General features: G+C 40.5%; 1 protein-coding gene across 3 annotated transcripts in view; it reads right to left on the bottom strand.

Moving 5' to 3' along the window:
• The window catches only part of LPAR1 (lysophosphatidic acid receptor 1), a 67,840-nt gene that overhangs the window by 30,233 nt on the left and 10,431 nt on the right, over positions 1–27,176 (bottom strand). For all 3 annotated transcript variants that reach the window (XM_030968066.1, XM_030968068.1, XM_030968067.1), the window contains 2 exons: positions 13,054–13,225; positions 848–1,595 (listed from right to left, as the gene is read on the bottom strand). In XM_030968066.1, the coding sequence (XP_030823926.1) occupies positions 848–1,595; positions 13,054–13,113 (808 nt within the window). In that variant the 5' untranslated portion in view covers positions 13,114–13,225. The remainder of the gene's footprint in view (positions 1–847; positions 1,596–13,053; positions 13,226–27,176) is intronic.

Below are 27,176 nucleotides of genomic sequence, written 5' to 3'. Positions count from 1 at the left end.
AATAGGTGAGAATACATATTGGGACAAGGAGGCAGCCTGCACCATCACTATCATCTGCAGGAACAAAGAACAGCGCAAACAGCAAAGAAGATCAACAGGGAACGGTACTCAGCCTTTAGGCCGCGCTTCTGCATAAGGAAACTGGAAGCCCCAGACAAAACCCTAGTAAAACTATACAGAAAATTACAGTAACCTCCTGAATCCAAAATGTGTTATGGTATTTCCCTCATGCCAAAGACTGAAGCCTATGCACCTCCTGAGCAGTGCGCTGAAGCACACCAGTATCTCACATGCTACTTTCCTGTATTAGCAAATGCACCAAACACAATAGGACTGGGTACATGCAGTCTTGCTTAATACACAATCTTTTTGTGAATAGCCTGTAGCTCCTGAGGTGTTCTCCATATACTGGAATTTCACATGAATACACACAACACCTTTTTTGGTGGCAAAAAGGAGACAGCAGATACTTCAGTGGAATACTGAGCCTTCCCTGTACTATTACAAGTTTGAAGCCATTTGGCAACTTCAAAGGCAAAAGAACAAATGTTATATAATAGGTTGCTATAAAAGATTTTAAACATGGATTGCTGCAAAAAACCACCACATTACATCTGGATTTTCACTGGTTCCATGTTACAGGGCTGAGTGACCATGTCAATCAACTTCCATAAACAAGCTTGATAGTCCCACTGGTCACAGTAGTGAACTCTGGGTGTTCTTATTGCCTGCACCTCTTCCAGTGTCTTCCAAATTCTGCTGACCTCCAGGAGCTGAGCACACATTACTCAAATCACCTGATAAGAAACAGAGCAGGGAGAACAGGGTGGGCAGAGTAGGCACTTACCAAGCACAATGACCACAGTCTTCAGGAGGCTCATCATGGTGTCCCGATTCCTGCGGGGTCCAGAACTGTGCCTGGACATTCTCATAGTCCTTTGGCGAACGTACCCAAAGATGTGAGCATATAGGACCACCATGACCACAAAAGTGACCAGGTTGAAAATAGCCCAGAAGACCAGGTAGGAGTCACTATAGAGCGGTGCCATGTTGGAGCAGTGGGTGATATCACAAATGCAGTTCCATCCGACACTCGGGATGGCCCCCATGACGATGGCCATAGTCCAGATAACAACAATGACAACGACCACCCGGCGGTTGCTCATCCGAGTGTGCAGCTGCATTCGGAAAACTGTAATGTGCCGTTCAATGGCAATGGCCAACAAGTTGGCTACAGAGGCTGTCAGACTGGTATCAATGAGACCCTGACGGAGAAGCCAGGTGCTTACAGTCAGTCTTCTAGTGTTGGGTCCTGTGTTGAACATTAAGTAAAAGTAGGCCAGCCCTGCAAAAAAGTCCGCAGCAGCTAAGTTGGCCATTAAGTAATAAATAGGAAAGTGGAATCGGCGATTGACATAAATAGCCACCATAACCAAGAGGTTGGCCAGCATTATGAAGATGCAGACGGTAATCCCCAGTCCCATTACAAGCTTGCTGACAGTGTTCCATTCAGTGGCTAGATATTTTCCACTTCGGTTATAAAAGAAGGCAATGGTTTCATTGTAGTAGCACTGTGGTTCACTCATGGCTGTGGACTGAAAGAAGAGAGAAAAAAAAAGAGAGAGAAAAAAAACCCAGAATGACATCAGAACTGAAAACATATGATTGCCTTCATGGCTAAGACATACACAAAGAGCGGGGAGGGGGACAGGAAAGGAACATGCTTCAGAACAAATTAATTGTTTCAGACCAAATGGTATTCCACAACTCACAAACAATTGCTCTGAGGAATCTAGTAACAGCAACCAGATTAGAAACAACCAGAAGTGGTTCCATCTGCTCTGGGAGCCAGCATGATTTCTGATGTAGTCGTAAATTGCATAGAAAAAGAGCTTCTGGCCAAGCAGTTCTGCTGAGAGATTCAGTTAAAGGCATGCAATTCATAATTAAGAAAAATTAACTCTGCTAGACATCTTATTTATGTTATCAGTGCACAGCACTCTTGTTTGATTGTAGCGGAAGAATAGTTCTTCAAAGAGGAGGAAATGTGCATTACAATTTTACAGGTTTTAACTCATTCCATTTTCCATCGTGGTTATTCCTTCTTGTCCTGTCTTAAAATGTGGGAAGAACACCCTAAATAGAGATTGACAGTATGTTCTGAGACTGTGAATTAAAAAGGATAATGTATGTCCATAAAAAGTGCTTTTATGAACAATAAAGGAAGTATGACATAGCATTCTATTCTATGAGCACTACCTACATTTCTAGAAATTGTTTGAAATACACAATGCTTTTAAATATAACTCACCAGAACTGACTTATTCCAATTTGAAATAGGAATGAGCCAAGACATAAGAAAAGTAATATTTGGCTTAACTAGTGTTAAAAGTATCCACCCTTATTTCCTGCAATAACTATTGTCGTGGCTATGTCAGAGAACACATGATTAATTTTTTTTGCAGAGTACTCTGCTGAGAACAGGTAGGGGGGCAACAAGCCCATATTCCACTAGAATGTGGAAGTTTTGGATAAAACTGTTGGCTTATAAGAAAATGCCTAACGAGTTTCCTTTTTCAGTTCCATTCAGTTACTCAAGGTGCAATTCCCAAAAGGCAAACCTTAAGAAAAGCCTCTGAATAAAATCCTGGTTTCTTGTTTAGCATGAGTAAACAACAAAGATGTAAAAATAATTATAAAAAAAATCAAACAAAGAAACACATGTCAAAAAAGTCTTTTTCTATATAAGATCTGCCTTTGCCTCTCTGCTTTTATTGCTATGGAACTCTATCGACTAAACTTGAATTTTTATAAAAACAGGACCAGTTTTAGCAATGCAAGTAAGAAGCCAAATCAAGGAACAGATCAACAACACTAGAAGATGGTAATTTCTTCCCATTAAAACATACAAAGTTAACCATAGGTTTTGGACAGCTCCAGTTACTCTGCAGGAAGTGCTACAGCTAACCTAACCTTCTTGTTGAAAACAAAAACATACAGAATTGGGAAACAGAATTTATAGCTTGACTCACGTGGAAATAGTATCTGAGAAAGATCTCCTTAGAATTACCCAAAACTGTTTCTGTTTCTTTTCATTTCTACATTTGTCAATGCAATTAAGCCAATTCCAATAAAGCAATATACAAAACTTTCCACCTACATCCCAAATGGACTACATGATGTTTAAATTTATGTTAAAGAAAAAGGTCTTTTAAGAAAGATTTTACCTCCAGCCTAAACATTGACCAGAAACATTTGCAGTCCCAGGATAATAAAAAGTTAGAGTAAATAGTATTGCTCAGCACAGTGAGTATAATACTTTTATTGCTCCTCTAGGATACATCAACCCTTGGGTTTGAAGCCTTTTAGCCTTAATTATTTAAGAAATTTTGGAAGTTCTCATGTAGGATCTGGTGCATATAAAAAAAATATTATAAGGGACGTTTAACAAAAGGAGACCTAGCTACAAGACATCTGGCTTTAATTCTTTGGTTAAAGACCTTGTAGTAATAACAGGTCAAGTATAAGAACCCTTGAGGGAGAGAGGAAGTCATATGAATGAATTAGTGGCCCTTATAAAAGCTTGCCAACATCTGCATTAATTATGTAATGCACAGGATTTTTAGTCTCTGTAGGAATGTGGATGCAGGATCTAGTGGATACTTGTGATCTTGAATAAATTCTCTTTGCCTGTGTATTTGTCACTCTGTTTTTTTCTTTCAGATGTCTGCTGCCCACATGTAATGATTCCTGCTTCACTGCTGCTCCTATGGAAAGAGGCGTGCTACACCTGGAAAAACATGAATTTTTAATTCAGAAATTTAAAATGTGGCCAGCATTATGCTTTTATTTTCTTTTTCCTTCTTTTTCTCTTTGTAGTTTTGTTTTGCACATGGACTTAAAATGCAAATTATTCCCTGATTGTGCAATGTTCTCCTCTACCTTTTAGTTTGAAATCTGAAACAAAGTATGACAAAAAATATGACTTAATCATGAAAAGCCAAGCCAAGGCAGAATGTACATAGACACATAAGGGTATGTAAAATGTTACAGAGCCAGACTTGTTCAATTTAAAACTATGACAGCACTTGAGCAATCTCAGAGCAGTTAGCATGAGGCTCACTTGCTGCTTCTCTCATTTTGAAGACAGGAAAACAAAATGCTGTGTTCGTGTAAGGGATTTTGGAGAAGCTGTTTTTAAGGCATTCTAATCTAAAACCTAGGATCTCCTGTAAAAGCAATCTTTTTGTGCCCTGCACCCCCCCACCCCACCAAGGGGAACAAGAGAAAAAGATGAGACAGTTTGCTGGCAAAAATTCCAGCAGGGGACTTCCAGATGATCAGCTTTCTTGGATGCCACTGTATGTCTTAAAGGAAGATTTTGACCTCTCAGGTCACAAACATAAAAATCCCAAGGCATCACGTTTAGCTGTGATACTGACTGGAAAGGCTCAAGCAGGAGAGAAATGCACTGTATCCCTCAGTACTCAAAGTGTTAACATACCACAAAGGCATATGCAAGCAGGCAGACCCCATCCCCTCTCCTGCCCCTGCAGGAAAAGGGGCAGGGAAGTTTATATTTTAATTTCCTGAAGTTTCACTCAGTGTGTTTCACTGCCTGTGTAAGCCAGATGTGTGGTGCCCGGAGATTTACCTCATCCATTCAGTATATCTCAACAGAAGTTTAAAACAAACTGAGCTGCAAATTGCCCATATTAACTAAACCTCTAGGATGAATCTGTGTGGAAGAAGTAAACATTGAGTTATAAACCAACAAGACAGATAAAGAAAAATAGAGTAAAAGCAGGCTAAAAGCAAAGTCTCCTCTTGCTCTACGAAGATGACCCAAGACACATACGTGCCAAATCAAAGAAGAAGAAAATCACAAGTACATGGAATTCAATCTCTTAATATCATGAGACATAGTTATAACCACAGCACAGTGCACACAAACCAGGAAATTTGGCACCAGGACTTAATAAATAAAAGCCACTCTTCTTCAGCAATTGGTCATTCAATTCACCTCGGCACTGGCCTTTTCAGGCACTACTTGCCTGGTTGTCTCCTCTCCTCTGGTTATATGGGATCACACCACAGGGGTGCCAGTGGGAACACTGGGAAGAAGAGCCCATGTAAGCTTTCCCATGTTTTGTGCCTGATTCATCTTGCTTCTGTGGCCACCTCTGCGTCACGCCCCAAAGAACAGGATGAGGATTTGGATCCACAATAGCCTGACCACTGGATGTCCTTGGGAGAGCAGCCCATTACTACCTGCCCCTCCTGGGGCAGACAGCAGTGGAGAACACACAGCCTGTGTGGAGCAGAAGGGGAGAGGGGATCTCTGCATCCTGCCAGCTCTGTGGTGAGTGACAGCTCACCCAGTGAGGGCTGCTCACCTGGTAAGGACTGTGCATAGAGAGATGCTTGGGGTGGAAAACAAACATCGAAAAGTTTTCAAATGCCATTGACTGATCCTGCCTAAACAAAGCATTAATTAGCACGAGGTGCCTGAGGGGAAGATGATCAGTTTACAAACCCCTCTGCAATCTCAGAGTTTGCGAGTTCCTTGATCCATGAAACAAAAAAGGCAGGTTACTGTCTCACCACCCCTAGTACCCATGGGTGCACCTATTTATTGTCGAGAGAAGCAGAGCAGAACATTCTTTGAATACTAAGGTCTGACTTTTACAGCACTTTTCAAACTTGTAAGCCACAAATAAAGAATCCATATCCAGGAAAACTCTTAAAAATATCTTAACCCTAGACTCTCCAAACACACTCTGCTCCTCTCTTTTTTGTCTTTTGCTGAATTAACCTCCACATGCCGCTGTTTTCTTACCCAGAACACAGAGGAGATGAAAAACAATTAATTTTTCTAATATTGTTGTGGTAAACTAAGACTAAAAAACATAATAACTCTCTTATATCTTTACTTTTTGAGCAGCAGTGAATGGAAATCAGTACCCCTGCTTTCAGCTTACATAAATATCTTAAGGTTACCAACATACTGAAAGGGGTCAAGCTGAAAAACTTCAGGGAACTACCAACTTCAAAATCCCCAAAGAAGGATATAAATTAAGAATATCTTTAAAATAAGGAAAAGCAAGTAAGCATAGGCATAACTGAATCAATATGTAAATACTTCGTCAACCCACAACTGCTAAACATGGGGTTTACGAAAGTAAAGTTGTAACAGATGAGGAAAAAAAAATCCAATTTGCAAAAACAGTTGTCCATTACCTAATGAAAAACATAGACTACTTTTCAAACTGCAGAACATGAAAGAAAAGCTTTAAAATAAAGCAGAAAAGTTGTGTTTCCTTCAAAGATAAAAGTAGAAGTAAAAAAAAAAAAAAACCAACATGAAGTCACAAGACAAGGGTCCTGATTCATTTTAGCCTTATGCACAGACATATTTTTCATCTGCACAATGGAAGTAGGAAACTCTATCACCAACACAGAATGGCTCGTCCTCTTCGGAATTGCATTTCCCAGAGTAACAATTCAACAGACTTAAAGATAAATCTGTATAATAAGATGGGGTGGCTCTGTTACAGCAGGGTACTTCATTTCACTAGATTCATTTTGGCCTTCACAAAGGTGACAAGACAGGAGGAAATTAATCTCTCACTTAATCTCTAAAGGGGGTCCCTTTAATGCTATTAAAACATCCTAAAGCATAAAGTTACTCAAGGATTGTGTGGCAACAGCTAGTGCATGCAATAATTTTTAGGATGCTTTTGTAGCAGACTTACAGAGTCTCAGAGCTGACAAACTGTCAATCTGACAACTACTTGAAATTGAACTGAGAATTTCTCTGTATCCTACAGTTTATACCTGAAAATGCAGCTTAACATTCTAGGCACTCAGTGTATTAAAGAGACCCAGCCCCCAGCAACAGTGAGAAAACAGGCAGCTTTACTCTTGGAAGGCATAATTCACAAGTGACACAGACCTCATTGATTAACTATGATTATACAGATTGGCTAAAAAAACAGTGAGGTTGTTGACCTTCCAAAATTCTGCAAGTAAAAGGAGATTTAAGAAATTAAAAGCTAGAATTAATTACAAGAAGAATTGGAAAAGAAAAGACAGAGTGACCTCATCCATCCACAACTTAGCTAGCAATTCACACACTGTTGTATTGCTGCTCCTTTTCCACAGATCCAGCATTTTCACTTTCATGAGCTGTGTCCCTCCCAAGTACTACATAAATGTTCATAGAGAAGTTTTCCAGTAGAGGAGGAAATGAAGACTGTTTGAATCAGGGCATAGTTCTACATCATCACACCCTCACTTACATTCCTAGAATGGCTTATATATGTTGATTACTAAGATTTTATTTTTTCTTTGCCACCCCTTATCTGTCTTCCCAGCTCAAAGGGAGATCCCCACTGTAATGTGGAGATATTTGCAAAAAAAAAAGTAATTGGCTGTGGAGCAGGTAGAGCATATTGAGCCCAAATTGGGTACTTAAGCCCAAGTGTTCCAAAGTACATAAGGTACTTCTGCAAAGCTCTTAAAACTTCTTTTCCTTTGAGGTAGCTTTCATGACAAGCTGAGCTTCACAAAAAGTAGCCAAACATGGGCACAAGCTCAACACTTTGTGGCTTTGTGGGAGACACAGGAAGACAATTATATTCCATCATCTCATTTAGTGACTGAAATATTCCACCTCTTATGCCTTCAGAAAATGTCTTTGCCATGATGCTGATTGGGCTGCTCCACTTTCTTGCCCAGCTCACCCCCTGTTGCCCTGTTGCAAACAGCTGTGAGTCCCTGAATGTTGCTGTAAGGATGAGTGCAGTGCAGGACAGACCTTTATAGGAGACCCCCCCCTTGGGAGGGGTTTTCCGGAGAGACGTGCAGCACACAGAGTCCTATCTGTGCACTGCAAAAGCCAGAGTGGAAGCAGTTGGAGGGGAAAAAAAGTCTGCACCTATAACATCGCAAATGAATTTTCATGCATAAATAATTTCATTATTTACAATGTGCATCCTTTAATCCCAGTTAGTAAACCAAGCTGGGAGTTAATTACTGGCTACAGCAATTTAAAGATAGCAATTTTATGCTGAAAAAAATGCTGTGGGCTACACTGGGGCTGTTTCTACCTCCAGGGCACACCTCCCATTGCTCCTCACCAAGCAAACCAGCAAAGTGAGCACTTGGGAGAGTTTAGCCTACAAGCAAAATGCATAGCAAATTTCATTTTGGGACTGGAAACAGAGATTTACAGATGGAAATAAGAAGACTGTTCTGTGTTTACAATACAGTAAAGTAAAACAAGTACATTTATTTCATGAAATATATGTTAGACATTTGGGTTTCTTTTGCTTTGATATATTGAGATATTTGTGAAATATATAAACAGAATATAGAAAAATCTTTGTCTCAGAGCTTTAGAAACAATGGGGTCTCTGTAACTAACTTGTTCACACTTTACTGAGCAGCCGCCTTTAAGGCAGTATTGGTCTACTTTAAACAAAATGGAGATGCATTTTGAATCTCCAGTAATCTCATCTAGTAAAATAATTTTTGAAAAAGGTGTACTAGTATTTTAGTTTTCCCTATGATGTCTGTAGCTGGATGGATACACTTGTAATCACAAATTGTTTTTGCCAGCCCCACCATTTCCTTTTGTTCTTCTGTTTGCTGTATTTACCACCACAAGAGGTCTGTTTTGGTAACAAGGCTAATTTGTTTATTCAGCTCAAGGGGGACAAAAAATCCACATGCTTGTTGACTGCAGAAACTTGGGCACCAAATCCAAAATGCAAATTTTGTTGTGCTTCGTTGGGGAAAGCTGTGCCAGCTCATGGCAGACAGTTCTCAAGCATATTATGAGAAGGATAACCATTCTGTGGCAATGATAGCTTAAATCTCTTCCATCCCAGTTCAAACAAAATGAGGAGAAAATAGAGATGTTGTATTTAATGGCACAGAGTGGGAGAAGTGGTTTTTGGCTCTGGCCATGAAAGGCCATTCTAATGGAAACTGCTCTGGATTTCTCTTTGGAACAGCTGCAAGGCAGTTATTTAAGGCAGTACTCATCTGCTTCTAGTATTTGGCTGGTAGGATCCGCTGCTGGCAAAAGCAAAGAGAGAATGATGAATTTTTGTTGTTTTCTTGTTTTAAGCATTTCTGAGGCACTGTTGGAAGTCCTTGGTTCATTAAGTAACCAGAGCTCAAATCATTACTTCTTCAAAGCTTTTACTGCAGAATTCATCTCATGCCATTCACAAGGAGAGAAAATACTAATTACTTCAGAGAATACTTTAATCAGTATGGGTCACCACTTGTGATGTTTCTTTTTTTTGCAAACAGCAAAGCCCTCTGGGAGGCTAAATGCTTCTTACAGAATTATTTAACTTTGTTTAATGCATTATCAGACTAGTCAGGTTTCTATGAGATCATTTTACTTATTCATATTTGAGGTATGAAGTCATAACATATATAAAAAATATCTCCAAATTAAAAATCATAAATTCCTGTTACATTTTATTTCTCTCTCTTTAAGAACAGAGCAGCTTATCTAATCAGAAGTCACTAGATTGTGACTTATTGTGCTTAATTTGAGATCTTTTTTGCCTTACAATGAAATCCTGTGGCAAAAAGCTCAAAGAATACCTGGGAAATTTTTTGTTTCATTGACTTTGACATTTTGTGAATGCTGTCCCCTAACTATTTTCTGTTTCGGTTCACAGCTATGGACAGGTAAACTACCTTGAAACTTTACTCATCCTTCACATTTACACATGACCAGGATGCCTCTGCTCTTACCACTTCTTGTGTCTGGTAAGAAGATTCTGGGGGTGGAAAAGAAGAAGGGGGATTTGAATAAATTAGTGCAGTGAAAGGGTATGAAGAAACATGACAGTGGCAAATGCGTTGCTTCAATAGAGGGTTGTAGAGCAACACCAGAAGCAGGCCCTATGTTGACACACTAGCAGTAAGAATATTTAAGACAGTATTAGCAATTTCACATCTGGTACCCAGAAGTGACTTTCAAAAACTTTTACAAAATGTGAGCCCTTTGTTACCTGACTCAGAGGACAAATCTTGGGAAAATGCCATTTGCCACTAAATTAACAGGAACTTCTCTTATTGTGGTGGCACAATGAGCAGCTGTAAGACTGGAGTCCAAGCAAAAACCTATCAGAAAGAGCTCTGGCTTAAAAAAAAGGTCCAGCTGAGGTCTCTGAGATTCTCTCCCAGGGGAAATAAACTTGTTTGCCTCGTGAAGTTAAAGAACTGATGATAAGCAGTGGAGTATTTTTTACTGCAATGTGTAAACATGTATGCATATACATATATAGGTATGCAAAATAGGTAGTATTTACTTCTGAGTCTAAATTGACCAAATGTGAAGGAAGCCAACTATGCTGGCAATGCCAAAGGGAAGTTTAAGATAAGGATTAAAAAAAAAAAAGAAGAAGATTAAAAGTAAAGTCGCAAAACTCTTCTTTTGCAACTAAGATGCTGTCTACCTCATGCAAAAGGCATGACAGGTTATTTCCAAGTTAAAAAAAATCCCAGTCTCTAAATTACTTCTGCAGCACACCATGGCACCTCCTCAATTTCAAAAAGCAAAATAATGTCCTCTGGGGGGGAAAAAATTTAGTCGATGTTGTTTTCTAAACTGTATGCAAAAATTCATTCCAAACATGAAAATCAAAAGCTGCCTATGCAGCCCAGGTATAAATAGTGCTTTACTTCAATATTTAATCAAGTAATTGTCTCTTTACATATGTATCTCACTATGTCCTTGTGTGGTCAAAAGGTCTTCCTTACTCTCAGAAGCATATAGATGGCTCCCAGCAGATTGTCTGGAAATGCTTGAAGATGTTTATATATGATTGAAAACCTTTATCAACTGTCATATCCACAATGATTTACTGAAATCTGTGGGAATTCATGTAATCATTAAGTCTTCTTGTACAGATGCCAATTTTGAGACTACTTTTGCAACATGAGGATGAGAGAATGGTACTTCTTCTACCATAATCTCCTACACTGAGATACCAGTATTTCCTCGGCTTCTTGTTGTCATTTATTTTTGGCTCAAGTCAAATCTCATTGAAGCAGAGTTTCTAAAACTTGAGTGTGGAGAGAGACCTCTCTATTACTAATCAATGAACAGAATCACCTATTTATTTCTAGTCCTTGGCCTAGTGATCTAAATTCAGGCAGAATTTATTCAGTGAAAACTCTCTGTAGGCCCAGGATATGTGCATTTATACACATTAACACAACAGCAAGGTGACCATGCTGATCATCAAGTCCCTTACAAGTGACAGCTTTTCTTCTGCTCATTCTCACATTACAGCTGCTCTTATTCTCCTTTTGAGAAAGCATTTGTCCTGAACAACAATCCTTAGATGCACCCAAATATGAAACATGCTGCAATTGAGCAAACTATATGAGTGAAATTTCCTTGGAATAGAGGGTGGTGGCTGGGCTTCCAAAATGGTGAGGGCTGGCAAATTGACCACTACATTGGACCACTGCCACAAATGCACCAAAGCAAGAGCTGCATACTCACCATGGTAGAGGCAACAACTATCTGGCTGTAAGCATGCCCTGTAAACCACTTCCACTCCTTGGAACACCATCTCAGGCCTTGAGAGACACATTTGTAGTGACATGGTACACCAGAGGGAATTGAATCAGACAATGGGACTCATTTTCAAAATAACCTCAGAAAGTCTCGGGCAAAGAAACACAGCACCGAATGGATATATCACATTCCTTATAGCCCAGGAGCGTCTGGGAAGATTCAGAGGTATAATGGACTGCTGAAGACCATATTAAGAGCATTAGGGAATAGGGCATGGAAGCACTGGGATGCAAATTTAGCAGAAGCCATTTGGCTGGTAAATATTAGGGGATCTGCTGACTGCCCTTGTCCTACCCAAACAAAATCCCTTCACGCTGTAGGGGGAGATACAGTCCCTGAAATACACAGGGAAGTGGCTTGGGAAGTCAGTGTGGGTTTCTGCTCCCACTAAGGCAAACACATTTGTGGGATTGTCTTTGCCCAAGGACTTAGGTGCACTTGGTGGGTAATGACTTGGTGGGTAATGTGGAAGGACATGGTGTGTGCCTTAAAGAGATTTAATCCTGCTGGAGAAAACATTCTGTGGTGTAAGTTGTATGTTGCAGGAAGTAGCAGGAGTGACACGAACTGATGAAGAATGAAGTTTGTGAGGAGCAAGGAGAATGCAATGAAAACCCAGACCAGGCTGGTGTTGGTGCTCAATGATCAAGCATACCATTGGGTCCTGTCCTGACCACCCATCCCAATGGACTGGAGATCTGGAGGGATGAAGGAAGCCCATGAAACAGGAAAACAATAATATCTATCAAAGAGCAGGGGACAGTAGTTAATGAAAATGTATGTTCGGTAGAGAGATGGTTTAAGTTGTTAAGATGTTTAGTTTAAGTTGTTATGTGTGGGTAAGAAGGGGTTCCAGTAATGAGAAATAAATACAAAAGAACAGTCAGAAGATGCATTAATTATGTGGGATCCGAGTGTGACATAAATGGTATGGAATAAGGGCCGGAGATTATAATGGGCCTGCTAGAGCAGGAGCTCATTTCCCCTTAACAGCTCCCACAGTGCTGCTGCACTTTGCACTGATAATTGGAAAGGCGCTGATAACACAACGCTGTTTTGGCTATTGCTGAGCAGCACTGGCACAGCATCAGTGCTGTCTCTCCAACATTCCTCCCTCCATCAAGGGGGCTGGGGTTGGGCAAGGTCCTGGGAGGGGACACAACCAGGCCAGCTGACCCAAACTGCCCAAAGCCATATCCCATGGCATATGATATCAGCTCAGACATAAAAGCTACAAATAGTACTATAACACAGCAATGTCATGTCTCAAAGTATAACAACAGTCTTAGTAAGCGATGAGTGTCTTTAATTCAGTATTTCCAGAAAAGTCTCCTGAATACTCAAAATGAGAGAGGAGAAAAAGCTAGGATTCAATGAGGAAATAAAAAAGAGGTTTAATCAATTCACCTGCTAGAGTTTCATTGTGGCGTACTCACCTCAATCACCTCAGGTTGGGACATCATGGACGATGGCACCAAATCGGTGGGGATATCCATGGTAGCTCAAAATGCCCCTGCTGCTCTCCTTGCACTGTTCCTCTGCACCAGCAAGCTTTTGGTAGGAACACAGAAGCCCCTCCTCAGACTCTAGTCATACTGATATTTACTCCTAAAAGTAAAGAAAAAAAACCTGTTGAGAATAACAAGAGAGCTGGGTAGGCAGTCAACACCCAAGATCCTGGGCTGCTGCAAAACCAGTCCGAGTTTGTACAGCCCCACTGTTGACATGACCACTCACAACAGATTTGCAGGAGAAGTCTCAATAGGTATACTGGAATTTGATCCAGAACAGGAAAAAAAATTCACTTCACAACACAAACTAGACTCACACAAAGTGAAATCAGCTAGAAGACTAATGCACAGACTGTTTTTCTTTTGCAAGGAAATATGGTTACCTACAGAACATTGCAGCTGTGTTGACTTTTTTTCCCCCACAACAAAAGGAAAAAGAAAATCCCCACAAAAGAGTACTCATAGAATTACTCACTAGAATTCAGGAGACATTTATTCCCTCAGTTAAGTGATCACATGAACTTTTCTTCTTTGTTAAGAAAAACAGCTCACACATTATGACTTAAAAATATGACAGCCTTTTTTCCCAGGTAGTCGCAGATTTGCAGTACATGAATATACCAAACTGTAAAATCTGCTCAGCTGATTCAACAGAATGAAGTTATCTCCATAGCTATCATGTTTACCAAGGTCAGTCTAGCTTCCATATATATGTTCTTTTCTTTTTCTACTCTTGTGGGCAAAGAAAACAAACTAACAAAGAGGTGGAAGGGGAAACCCCTGTAAATGTCCAAGATAATAATTCCATAAAAAAATTATTAAAGTAAAAAATTAAACTAGACTAAGACAACTGCTGGCTTTTTCCCTTAGTGAGACCAGACATATACAACACAACCCACAAATCAGTCACCACAGAAAGGATTTTGGAGACACACATATTGCTGTCTTCATCTGTCACTTCCTATTCTGCAAGTCATGGCAGAAATCTACTCATGCAAAGTGTAATCAGCATCCAATAAACATACCAAAAATTACTCCAAACTTCTGTGGTATTTTTCAAACTGAGGACATGCTATAGTTACACAGACAATGCCAGTAACTTTCCTGGCCATAAGCTCATTTTTTCAAAGGCAACACTTACCAAGCCAAGAAAGAACAGATAAGTGCTGTAGGAAAGTTATGCTCCACATGCTTTTCTGATTCAGTTATGTCTTTGTTTTTGGTCTTGTTAATTTAAACTCAGCCTTTGCACGCCACCATGGAAATTATTCCTCCTTCTTAAAAAGCATCATCTTGAAATGCCTGCTTCACATTTCAACACATCCCCACATGCCTTACGTCACATGTAGCTGTCTCATCTTCCAAACTCTAGGATCACTTTTTCCATCTTTATATAGCTTTCCAGTGACCCGTATTCTTTCCTACTCAGCTCTGGCTAGTAACCTTTCATTCTTTCCACTCCCTGCTCCAAATTTCTTCTCCTATACTCATGGGGAGGGAAGAAAATGGAGCTGCAGCATCTCTCCAAGATAGTCTCCACAAAGTAAAAGAACAAACACAACCTTCAGGCTTCCTGTTTTATTTAAAAAATGAGAATTGAACAAATTTTCTGAAATTCCCTGATTTTTCTATGGACAGATGAGGGAAACAGATAGCATCAGCTTGGAATTCTGACTTAGGGAAGCTTCTGCAATTTGACAGTAAAGTTCTATCAACAGCCTGAAATCTTCAACCAACATATCTCATCAACGTCTTGTGAACTGTTACAACTGTAACTTAAATATGATCTCAGAAGAAATTTTTTCTGTTCTTCTCATGGCATGCTTAAAAGCAGCAGTTTCAGTGCACCTACTTTACAACAGTCATTGTTAGTTTCTTTTAAAATTTTTCTCTTAATTCTGAAATGCTGACACTTTTGGGTAATGAAGGTGGGGGAATAATTACAGTTAAAGCTGACTTTAGAGAAAAATGTCAGAACCAAAACCAAAGGTATGCTTAGAATCCTGTCTGTCAAACAAAAACGAGAGAAAACAAACATTTTTACCATGGAGCATCATAAAGAAAAAAAAGTGAAAATTAAGAAAAAAAATTCTGAAGTCTGTTCAGCTCATAGTGTTAAAGCACTAATTGATCCCAGATGGTTAGGTTCTGTAAACTCATCAAAGAAAATAAAACATTTGAACACCATGTAAAAAAGGTGAGAAAGTAAGATAGAGATCTCACACAAATGTCACACTTCCAGATGTCACATCTGAATTTTTGCCATCTGAAAGTATTCATTTGGCATCACTCGCCTCTGGCAGCCTTCACTAAACAATCCTGCTTGCAATTAATTCATTCAGCTCACAAATAAATACATCACCCCACCATGGCAGTCTTATCAGTCACAAGGACAAATGAATGCCATCCAGGGAAGGGCAACAGCAATGACTTGTCCTGCCTAGCATTTCATTTTACTACTTATTGAAGTGACAGGTAGGACAACAGGTGTTTTTCTGCTGTCTCAAGTTAGGATAAGATCAATTTACTGGAAACAGCAATGAGATAAGAATACAAACAGTAACAGCAACCCTGTTAATAACATAAGTACACATAGAGAAGGTGATATACATGCAGAAGTGCTCAAAGACCAACCTGGTGCCATGCTGCCCCTAAGATGATGAACCATGCACAGACTGTCGGTGCCCATGTTTTTCCTCCTGACTGCAAGCCTCTCCTGTATCTTGGAAGCAAGATTCCTTTACTTCCAGCCCCCTGTGGTGACCTTTGGGCCATAGAACAACCACCTAGGCGTGTCCACAGGGTTCCAGGCTCTGACCACTCCCAGCTACTGTGAGAAAATTAACTCTGTCCTGGCCAAAAATCAAGCACTATCCACCCCTTATTCTATGCCATCTACATCATGCTCCAGTGCTACACCTTCCAACTTTACACATATTCAGATACAAATACATACAAACACAAGTATTAATTAATTCCATAGTCAGTGGCCATCCCTCCAAGATGTTTGTTGTGTTCATTTAGTCCCTGACTGCGGGCTCTGTGAGGAGCTCATGACTACTGTATCTGGAGCATCCATACCCATTGTCCTTGGTAGTTTTGGCATATAGTGGCGGTGTTATTCTGCAACCAACATTACAGACTCTTCTCACCCAAAAGGCAAATCCTTTTGAGGTGCACACCATGTTTCCCCATCCCTCTGCATTATTTGCCAAGTGCACTCAGTCCTTGAACAAAAAACAATCCCATGGATGGGTTTGCCTTTTCTTGAGGCAGCACTAATCCAAATTGTCTTCCCTTACACATTTCTCATATGCACCACAGTGACTTTATCCCCTTACACAGTATATGGACGTTTGGATTGGGCAGGGCCAGCTCAAACAGTAGAGCCTCTAATACAAGAGCCTCTAAGTATTAACTAACCAGGTGGCTTTCTCTAAATGTAGATGCCAATGTTCGAAGGTCCTGCTCACTACCCATTGCTTTCAATGTGGTTTTTGGCAGTCCATTGCACTGCTCAAATTTCACAGAGACTGGCGCATGATAGGGAGGGACTATGATAAACCCACTCAATCCTGTGCTCCCTGGGCCAGCTGTCTATTTTTCAAATGACTCCTGTTGTCTGACTCAGTCCTCTCAGGGGTACCATGCCTCCACAGGACTTGCTTTTCAAGGCCCAGGATGGTGTTACGGGCCGTACCATGAGGCACAGGGTAGGTTTCCAACCATCCAGTGGTGGCTTCCACCATGGTCAGCACATAACGCTTGCCCTGGTGTGTCTGGGGCCGTGTGATGTAGTCAATCTGCCAGGCCTCCCCCTCCTTGTACTTGGACCACCGCCCACCATACCACAGGGGCTTCACTTGTTTGGCCTGTTTGATGGCAGTGCACGTCTCACAGTCATGGATAATTTGGGAGGTACTGCCATGGTTAGATCCACCCCTAGATCACAAGCCCAACTGTGTGTTGCATCTCTTCTCTGATGATCTGAAGCTTTATGGGCCCACTGAGCCAGAATCAATTCTTGTTGCCAGTCCAGATCCACCCGAGACACTTCAACCTTAGCAGCTCATCCACCTGTCTGCTGTTGCAATGTTCTTCACAAGCCCGACTCTTGGGTGCATGTGCATCTACAGCACACACTTTTACAGCAACTTCTCTACCCGGGTAGAGATGTCTTGCCACAATTCATAAGCCCAGATGTGTTTCCCTCTGTGCTGCCAACTGTCTTTTTTCCATCATTCCAGGCATTCCCACAGAGCATTTGCCACCATCCATGAGTCAGTACAGAGATAGAGCGCTGGCCATTTCTCTCATTCAGTGATATCCAAAGCCAGCTGGACGGCTTTAAGCTCTGCAACATGACTTGATCCAACTTTTCCATCAACAGCTTCTCAGCTTGCCATACAGGACTCCATAGGGCAGCTTTTCATTTTTGACATATCCGTAAGACATGGCACAAACTGTCAGTAAAGAGAGAGTAAATAGTTCCCCATTTTCAGGTAGCTGACAATATGGTACTTTCTCCTCAGTACGTCACCACTACCTCCTCCTCCACTTCTGATGATAACCTGAAATTTTTGCTTTTGTACCAGTCCACAATTACTTTGAGTGATTTGGATTTCCTATTTGATCTTGCTGTGTGATCAAGTGCAACCCCCTTATTCCACGTGGCATCAGTGGCATGAAGTGTGGAAGGGACTTTCCTTTTGAATATCCAGCCCAGCACAGGACAGCCAGCGTGCCAGGAGGAGCTATACTTTGGTGCCAATCACTTCTGAAGCAGGTTGATCCCCCTCATAAGCTGCCAGATATGCTTTTTCAGCCAGGCTCTAGGATGCCTTGGATCCTTTGTATTGCTGACTTCAGAATCCCACAGGTTCTGAGTCCTCGAGTCTCTCCAGGTACTTGTGAGACATTCCAGGAAGGTCCATTCTCCCTGGCTGCAGTGTAGAGCACACTTTTTACATCCTGTCTCATCCTGTCTGGCCCAAGGGCTACTGCATGAACAATCTATTGTTTAATTTGACAATGTCCATCTTGTCATTTTACTTCTAAAAACTAAATTTTCTGGGCAGATCCCTTGAGCTTACTTCACCAAAAACCATGATACCACCAAAGCATAATGACAAGCCGAACTTATTTAAGTTGTTTTGAATATATTTAATGCAGGTAGCTCAGTGTGTGCAGATTGCAAGCCAAGCTACCTGCATTTAGTGTATTCTTCAGTGGAAGTGGTTATGATCTTTACAATTTTCTCCTAATTCTGCCCTCTCTCTCTTCCATGGAGTATTGTATATGCAACTGAGGAAAACCCCCTGCACTCTGTTCAGTACTTAAAATAGCTGCAAGAAGGTAATAGCTGTGATTCAGTACTGGGCAAAAGAAGAAGAAAAGAAATAAAAGAGGAGATTTCCAATCAGATGGTGAAGCTCATTGTTGTACACTTGCCCTAAAGTTCTTCTGAGCAACAGTGAGCAATTTTTTTTCCATTTAATGAGACTCCCTACCATCTCCCCATCAAATTCCTGATGTCTGAGCAAAGACACTATGGTTTCTCTTGCCTCAGCAGATGCACTAACAGTTTGGAAGTTAGCACAAAGTTAACGGTCCCCACCAAATTTTGCTGATAGGCTGTGCTTGAATACACATATTCTACAGAGCAAATTCTGCATATTGGTTGGTATCAGGCTGGCTCTATCACCCGACACCCCTCTCCAGAAGGCATGATAAAGAGCGTCATCACATCCACTATCTATTACCATGGCAATAAGTACTGAAGTAGATCTAGTATATGGCCTTGATTAAGGATGTTCAGTAGTGGTGACTGCAACAATCAGCACCTTCAGACCAACTACTGTCTTAGGTTACAGTGTAAGATGTAACCAAAAGTATGTATTCTATCACCATTTTCATAAGCTGTTAAAACCAGGTGGGGCAGTGTTCTTTATCTCTTGCATGGCTCATCCCTGATAGCTCTCTCTGAGGGATATCTTCTGCTAATGGAACATCAGGGTCTCACTGCATGACTTATAAATTACATCATCCCTTTGTGAGATGCTCTGCCCAGGGGGACGAACCAAGTATTCCTATCTGGATATAGTCTGAGGATTGGAACATCAGAGCATCTCCCACTGGATTCCCAGAGTTCAAGAGCTCCACAACCACCACTGGAGCAGGACCAGACTTTACTACAGGATCATCACTTCAATAGAACCACATCCACCATTTAACTGGACTGCTATCACCACCTTGACCAACAGGATGTCAGGTTGTATTCTGACTCTGTCAGTTAAAGCCAGTGTTTTCTGCTTTTATTTCCATTTTCCTATTAAACTGTAGTTCCGACTTGGAATCTCTCAGTGGTTTGCTATCAAACTGGTACAACTACCAACAAAATGCACAAGTTAACCTGTTCTTACAGCACATTCAACACCTCCATTGTCCCAGTGAAGACCAATTCTACAAACATGTCCACCCCCAAAGCCTTCCTGTCTGCTGTTTCTAATTACTGGCCAGACTGCTTCAAAAAACTACAGAGCTATAGCTTCTCACCCAGTTGGAAGCTCTTCATAAGAATGAATAAATTCACTGTGAAAATGGATTTGTGAAGTATTGCTGAAGGGTTGTGGAAGTCTGGAAGGGGAGTGCCAAAAACAAGGGACAAGCTCACCACATTTCCTCTGCTGGGCTGCACCATAGACCCCCCTGGAAACAGCCCCTGCCAGTAAAGCCATACATTTCTTGAGTCTAACTTCACTGTCTAGAAAAATAGAATGGAATTTACTAAAATATGAAAAGGTTCAGACAGAACGATAGGAAATCTCTACCTTGCAAACACTGAAATAAAAACAAAACAAAACCCAAACCCATAGTAAAACATACCAGACTCTACCATTTCCCAGCATCAAAAGTGGGATACTTCTGGTATTAGCTACAAAAAGTTACAATATTAGAAAGAGTTACAATTAACCCTAAGAAATTGGCCAGATTTTTAAGTTTAAGACTAAAGATCAAAGACAGACTGAAGTTACAACAAAACTGAGCTTATTCATTTACTTCTGCATAAGAAACTGAGACACTCACAGGAAACAAGGTGAATTTTTCATGGTGCTGTTGGACTAGCATGCTATATAGGGGCAAAAGCTCTTACATATGCACCAAAGACAGGCAATAACTACACAGAATAAAAGATGCTTATATAAATAATACCTTATCCCCAAAACACAGTGCATATATTTACTCAAACCACAACTGGAAATGAATTTATATCTAGAAATATTTTTCCATCAAATTTCTGTCTCTGTGGAAGAATCCCCTAGGGACCCAGTAATTTCTTTGCAGTTGTCAATCGTTCATTCACTTTGACATTAAATCTAAATTCCATGCAGATATTGTTTAAGACATCAGAATTTTCTCTCACAGTCTGAGAACATGGATCCAACAGCATCAATTTCTATCCAGGCCACATCTGCTCACAGAACTCCTGCTGTTGATGAAGCATTGTACTTTTTGACCACAAACATACCCAGAGCAATAATTAAAAATTGTCATTTTCAAACCAACACAATAAATACACAACACAGAAACTGCCTAAACAAAATATCATTGAGGCTTAAAAGGGAGGGAAGGAGAGGGAAGGAGACCTGCAACCAGAATAATGTAGTGTTTTGAATGTTTCACTGTCATAAAAAAAAAAATTAAAATTTGTGGTGTGTGGGATTTTTTTGGTTTGGTTTTTTCTTGTTTTTCTGGTTTTTTTTTTTTGTGCATGAATGTGTGGTTTTGTAGGATTCTTTTTCTTTGTTTTCAGCAATCTGAGCATTCAGGACTTTGACAACCAGAAAACAGGACAAAAATCTCTCCCAATTAGAGATCAAACCTAATCACTGAACATGTCAAAACAGGTAACGCCAACACCACTGCTGCCCTTTCAGAAAAACAGTGTCCTAAACAATTGCCTTGGAAGTAATTATGTCAACAAAGAGTCCATGTAAGTAATACATCTACTGTTGTGTTGGTATGATGCCTGCTTTGATTGCAATTTGTCACTCAAAGCATACATTAAACTTAATATTAAGTGCAACCACCTCTTTAGCCATGAACAGCATTAAAAGCAGAACTGCAGCATGTTTAGCTGTCTATCAGCTTGCAGAATGCTTCACTGAAACAGCATCAGCTGGCCAGAGCACTCAGCTTTTACTTAAGCAAACCTTGGAAAATTTAACACCTTGGAAAATTTAACTTCAAGATGCCCAGGTACCTGAAAAGCATCTGATAAAAAAACCCCAAACCAAAACATACATGAGAGCTCACTTAAAGATCAAACTAAAATGCAGAAGTCCCAAAGTGCATTACTAATCAGAAAAAAAGAGAAAAAAGAAACTCATGTTTCCTATCTTCTCTTCTGTCTTCCACCAAATCACACTTGTACACCTCAAAGACTTTTAGACTTTTTAAGAGTGGCTGCAGGGACGTTTGCAACTTCCTGGGGCTAAAAGAGATTTCTGGTTTCCATTACCTCAGTCTTTACTTTCAAAATACAGCTGTTAGCCTTTCTTAGGTAAGGAAAAAAGATGAAGAATTCAGTAGTGATTAGAGGCTAGAAATTTATTTCTATACAAATTTTAAAAACTGGCCTTAGATTCAGTAGGACTCTTCCACAACACAAGGTTCCACAGAGGATCTCAAATTGAATCCATTTGCATTCACAGTGCAGTCTATGCTTCAAACAAGAAAAAAATAATTACGTCATTCAAACCTTTCTGAATAGAAGCTCTGTGGCTAATCTGGGGAAGATCATTGTTCTGGCTTCAATAATACAAGTACTACAAGATTGCTGCTAAGTCTTCCCATGACAGAATAGAGCCTGCAAGTTCAGCGACGATGCCCCAGGTGGAGCCTCCTTAACCAAGCTAAATAGTTTCATGAACTCTGTATAGGGAGTGTGGTGTGAAACTGTCCTCTTTCCCCACTGTCAGATTAGGGAGATGATCTGTCACCTTAATAATTTATCATGCACTGAATTAATTTACGACAATAAAATAGTATCATCGTGCAGTTGCACTCCCTCAGAGAAATCATCTGCTGTCACAAAGGACGTGGTTCAGCAAAGACACCTTCACAGTGGCCCCACCAGGGCAAGGTTAGAGAGCCTGCCCACATCCCCAAATAAAAGCAGAAGAGCAATCTGAATGTATAAAAGGACAGAAACCTCTCTCCACAGATTTTCAATGAAAATAACCAAACAAACCAGTAGATAGAGCAATATCCTCAAGCCTTTACCTTGCAGGGTAATCTTTTCCATATGCCACTCTAATTTGCCTCATACCCCTTCTGAAGATGACAAAAGCAGACTGACCACAGTCACGACAGGGGTTCCACCAAAGGGCAGACAGCTCAAGAGTCTGTAATTAAACTACACATGTCTACCCTGCTCTTCTATGTGCGCTGAGGTCCCGCCCCAGAAAGGACCTCCAGATGATCTTAAGTGAGTAATTACTCTCAAAATTACAAGATGTTAATTCTTTCAGGAATTGTTTTTGTCTTAGTATTGTGTATTTCGTTATTTTGGGGTTCTTGGAGGGAAAATAAAATGTCACATTTTATTATGTGACAGAAAACATCCTTTTAAAGGACAAACCCATAGGATATGGCACTGTAACGTGTGAAGTCATGAACACATTCACCCTAAGTCATGCCAGTTATGATACAAACTGGATTCACATCAGCAGCAGGCTAATCCACCAAGTTTTTCTGCATACTGATGAAGAGAAATTAACCAAAATAAAGGAAAAGAGACAATAGAAAATTAGGAGTGTAACATCTCTACTTTTTTTTTTTGCTGGAACTGTCATGACTGTGCTCTCAAAAACCGAATCATACTCCTTTTCCTTGCTGAACACAGGATACCTTTTTCTCTGCCACAGATTGAGGCACTTAATCTCATTTGCAGTCAGACAAAACTTTCACTTATTTTATGTAGCTGTCCTTTTCCAGAATCCTTTCTGTACTTCCCTGACCTAGGTCAGTTTGCACCATCCTGTGCAATTCTCTCACTTGCTAAACCTCCTTTCCTGATTATTTCCATATTGTATCTATTCCACACCCATCTCTTGGGGAGCATTTTGTTGCTGTTTTTTCAACCCAGAATGATACCTCATCTTCTCTTGAAGCCTCATACTTCTCTGAAAAGCAGAACTCTGTGAGAACTCAAAAATAGTTCTGCATGGCTTCCTCAGTTTTCTCATTTTCCTGCAGTTTGCCCTTTAAAGCCAACACATCAGCCTGCCTTCCCATTACTATCCAGCACCCCTAGAACTATTTCAGTCATTATCTAGCTTCTCCTAATGACTTCCATAAGTGTTTGCTTGTTAGGAATTGCTTAGGGATGATTGTTCCTTTGCCACTCATTAAGGCTGGAGAGCCTCTTCCCACTCTCTGGGGAAAAGTGAGCATCTGCCTTAATGCAAGGGATGCTGGCTGGTAGATGCATGTCTCTTGGGAAGAATTAGGAGCTTCTTCAACACAATGAACAGGTCAGTGTAAAAATAATCACACCAAACACACAGACATACAAAAATTGCTTTAAAACATCTCTGCTAGCCACAGCACCATCTTCAAGAAATGAAGAAGCAGCTCCACAGTGTTTTACTTAGTTGGTAAATACCAGAACAGGAAGATATTCCTGAAAGTGAGTTTTTAATTTTTGCATTTCAAGTAAAAGAGACTTTAGGAAGATTCCAGGGTAATAATTCATACAATCATCTGATTTCAACATTATCTCAGTACTTTAAACTTGCAGAATCACAAGAAAATAAACAGGAAAAATACAGCTAGACACCAACTCCAGGAGAAAAATGCCAGCCTGCTTAGGCTTATGAAAACAAGTCACTACAATATGGATGGTCTCTCATAGCACAACCACAATGAAGCTGCTGTCATGTGACTGTATTTTCAAAATATACACTTTCATCATACTGACATCTATAGTACCAAGTACTCCTAAAAGAAGTAATTTCAAAACGATTTCTGAAACGCTCTTGAAATTGTTTATTTCTACTGACAGAATGAAATTTGAACTAGTTAATGAAGAGGCAGAAAAGTTCAAAATAACCATAGATAGCTCATAATTTAAGATACATTATTAACTGTTGCCAGCACTGTGTGCACATATGTGTATAAAAGAAAGTATGGTGCATGCTTTTGTCCTCTTCTGTCTCTTCTGTTATTAGAAAGAAAAAAAAATAAAAAGAGAGAGAAAAAGAGTGACAGAGCAAGGAGCTGCTCATTAAAATTATTCTGAGCACTGGAATTGCAAGGGTAGTGGACAGAATTTATCTCCAAATACATTCTCATCATTATTTTGCTTATTAATTAATATAATTAAAGAAGATAATAGTGGACAAAGGCTTTTGTATCAGCTTTATTAATGACATAGCCACAAGGATAGAGTGCACCCTCAGCAAATTCGCAGATAGATACCATCCAGAGGGACCCGGAAAAGTTTGAGAAGTGGGGCCATGGGAATCTCATGAGATTTAACAAGACCAAGAACAAGGTACTGCACCTGGGTCAGGACACTCCCAGTATCAGTACAGGCTGTGGGATGAATGGATTGAGAGCAGCTCTGTGAGAAGGACTGGGGAGTGCTGGTGGGTGAGAGGCTGGACATGACCCAGCCACGGGCACTCCCAGCCCAGAGAGCCAAACGTGTCCTGGGCTGCATCCAAAGCAGCGTGGGCAGCAGGGGAGGGAGGGGATTCTGCTCCACCTGGAACCCTGCATCCAGCTTTGGGGTCCCAGCACAGGAAGGACATGGACCTGATAGACTCTGTCCAGAGGAGATGTTGAGAGGGATGGAGCACCTCTCCTATGGGAAAAGGCTGAGGGAATTGGGATTGTTCAGCTGGGAAAAGAGAAGGCTGCAGGGTGACCTAATTGCAGCCTACCAGGACCTGAAGGGAGTCTTCAAGAAAGATAGAGAGACTTTTTACAAGAGCATGTAGAGACAGGAGGAGAGGGAATGGATTCCAACTGAAAGAGAGTAGTCATATATTTAGGTCATATATTAGGAAGAAATCCTCTGCTGTGAGGGTGGTGAGGTGCTGGCATAGGCTGCATATAGAAGCTGTGGATGCCCCATCCCTGGAAGTGTTTAAGGCCAGGATGGATGGGGCTTTGAGCAACCTGGTCTAGGGAAAGTGCCCCTGTCCATAACAGGGGGTATGGAACTAGATGATCTTTATGGTCCCTTCCAAGCCATTATATGATTATGATTCTAGTTATATCAGAAATCAGGATACTTTTCTCCAAATTATCACTTCTCAGCAGAAAAAGCACAAGAACTTAATCTCCTAAAAAACCTACAAAAAGAATTTTAATATTTGTTTCCAAGAAGAAATAACAAATTCAACTCTTCCATGGATCAGCAACAGAGACTCCATTTGTAAACTCCACCTTTTGTTTTAAACTCAGAAAAGTAGCAGAAGGCTGGCACTCTTCTGAAACAAGTTTGTATTTAAACATTCAGGCAATATCCTTTTGCTAGATAAAAAAAAAACATCTGGATGATAACAAAGTGTCACAATTCTCTAAGCAGCCTTGAGGGGGGCCAGCCTTAAAACAAATACTTCCTTTTTACCCTACATCCACAAAACAGATGTTCAATCTTCAGGCAGAACAAACCACCACAAAACACAATAATCTGGAAATGCTGAAGCCAAGGAAGTTCACAATTAAGCATGCCAAACCCCAAATCCCAAATTACAAAGGCACCACCTCAGTACAGATCTATATGTGCCATGACCAATGATACACAAACAGGAGTTTAATTTAGTTTATCTGAAATAGAAATTTGCCAACTATTCCCCTCACTCACAACAATATATGAAAGACTCTAAGGCAATAGTCTTAACATGGTTCAGGCCACCACCAGTGCAGACACAGGAACTATTTATCAACCCCTCAAACCAGAAGTAACAGTCATGCTCCTTCAGAAATATTTATGCAACATCTGCATTGGTTCAACTGACTGTTCTCCAGACACTTTCTGCAGTGCTGTATTTTGCAAAGTTAACCTGAAAGAAGTTTGAAAGAGCTTAGAATTAACAATAAGAAAGAATGATCTTAATGACAGGATTTAAATTCCCTATTCTCATGTCACTGCTCTTTCCCAAGGCCATAAACAAACTTATCTGATGGACAGCAATGACCCAGAAATAACATCTTACCTTTGATCTTGTCAAAACGGAGGGGGAGCAAACCCAGTAGCTCAAGACAACAAAAATCCTGATGTTGACAAATGAAAGAGAATTACTTCTTGTCCATCATGAAAGTATCTGGTGTGCTCAGAACAATACACTCAGAATTTGTGAATCCCTGCTGTAAAATTGGGGCTGGTTACTAGTTTCTTGGCAGAGGTCAACAGGGCTTCCTAGTCCTCACAGTCTGCATTATGGTCCCTGCTGTTTACAGTACACCAACTCAACTGGTTGGACTTTTTGTGGAATAGTTTTTATGGATGATCAAGAAGTAACAGACTTCGCTAAATACCCTGGGAGCAGCAGCAGGCTCTGTCAGGGATGCTTAGCGGAGAACTGCAGCAGAGTACTGGGTTTTGGCCTTGGTAGCTTATGCTGATCATTCTATGAATTCAAGATTTATAAATGCAAAGCACAACTGAAATATGCCCTGAAGGGAGAGATATGAAGAAAACACCAAGACTTCATCACCTTTTCTCTGACCCTTCCCATTTCAATTATCAAGTGAAGTTTAAAGCAACTTAGGCTTCTGGCTATCTGAACAAGCAGGTAAATACAGAGGATTAGCTCACAGCTTGACTAATTCACTTTAAGAATTGACTTGGATTAGCTCTGGGTTGTGTTTAGCATACAGGCTCTTAGTGCATGCAAGGGGTCACATGAATTAAGTAGGCTGTTGTAAATTCACACCATACTTCAGTGATTATTCTGCTTCTCTGACTAGGTCCTCAATATATACAATGCCCAACAGAAACAACAAATATTCAATCAGAATATTTGGGAGAT

Source organism: Camarhynchus parvulus, chromosome Z, assembly GCF_901933205.1.
Source record: "Camarhynchus parvulus chromosome Z, STF_HiC, whole genome shotgun sequence".
Taxonomy (NCBI): Eukaryota; Metazoa; Chordata; class Aves; order Passeriformes; family Thraupidae; genus Camarhynchus; species Camarhynchus parvulus.
This window is presented reverse-complemented; position numbering and strand designations above follow the sequence as displayed.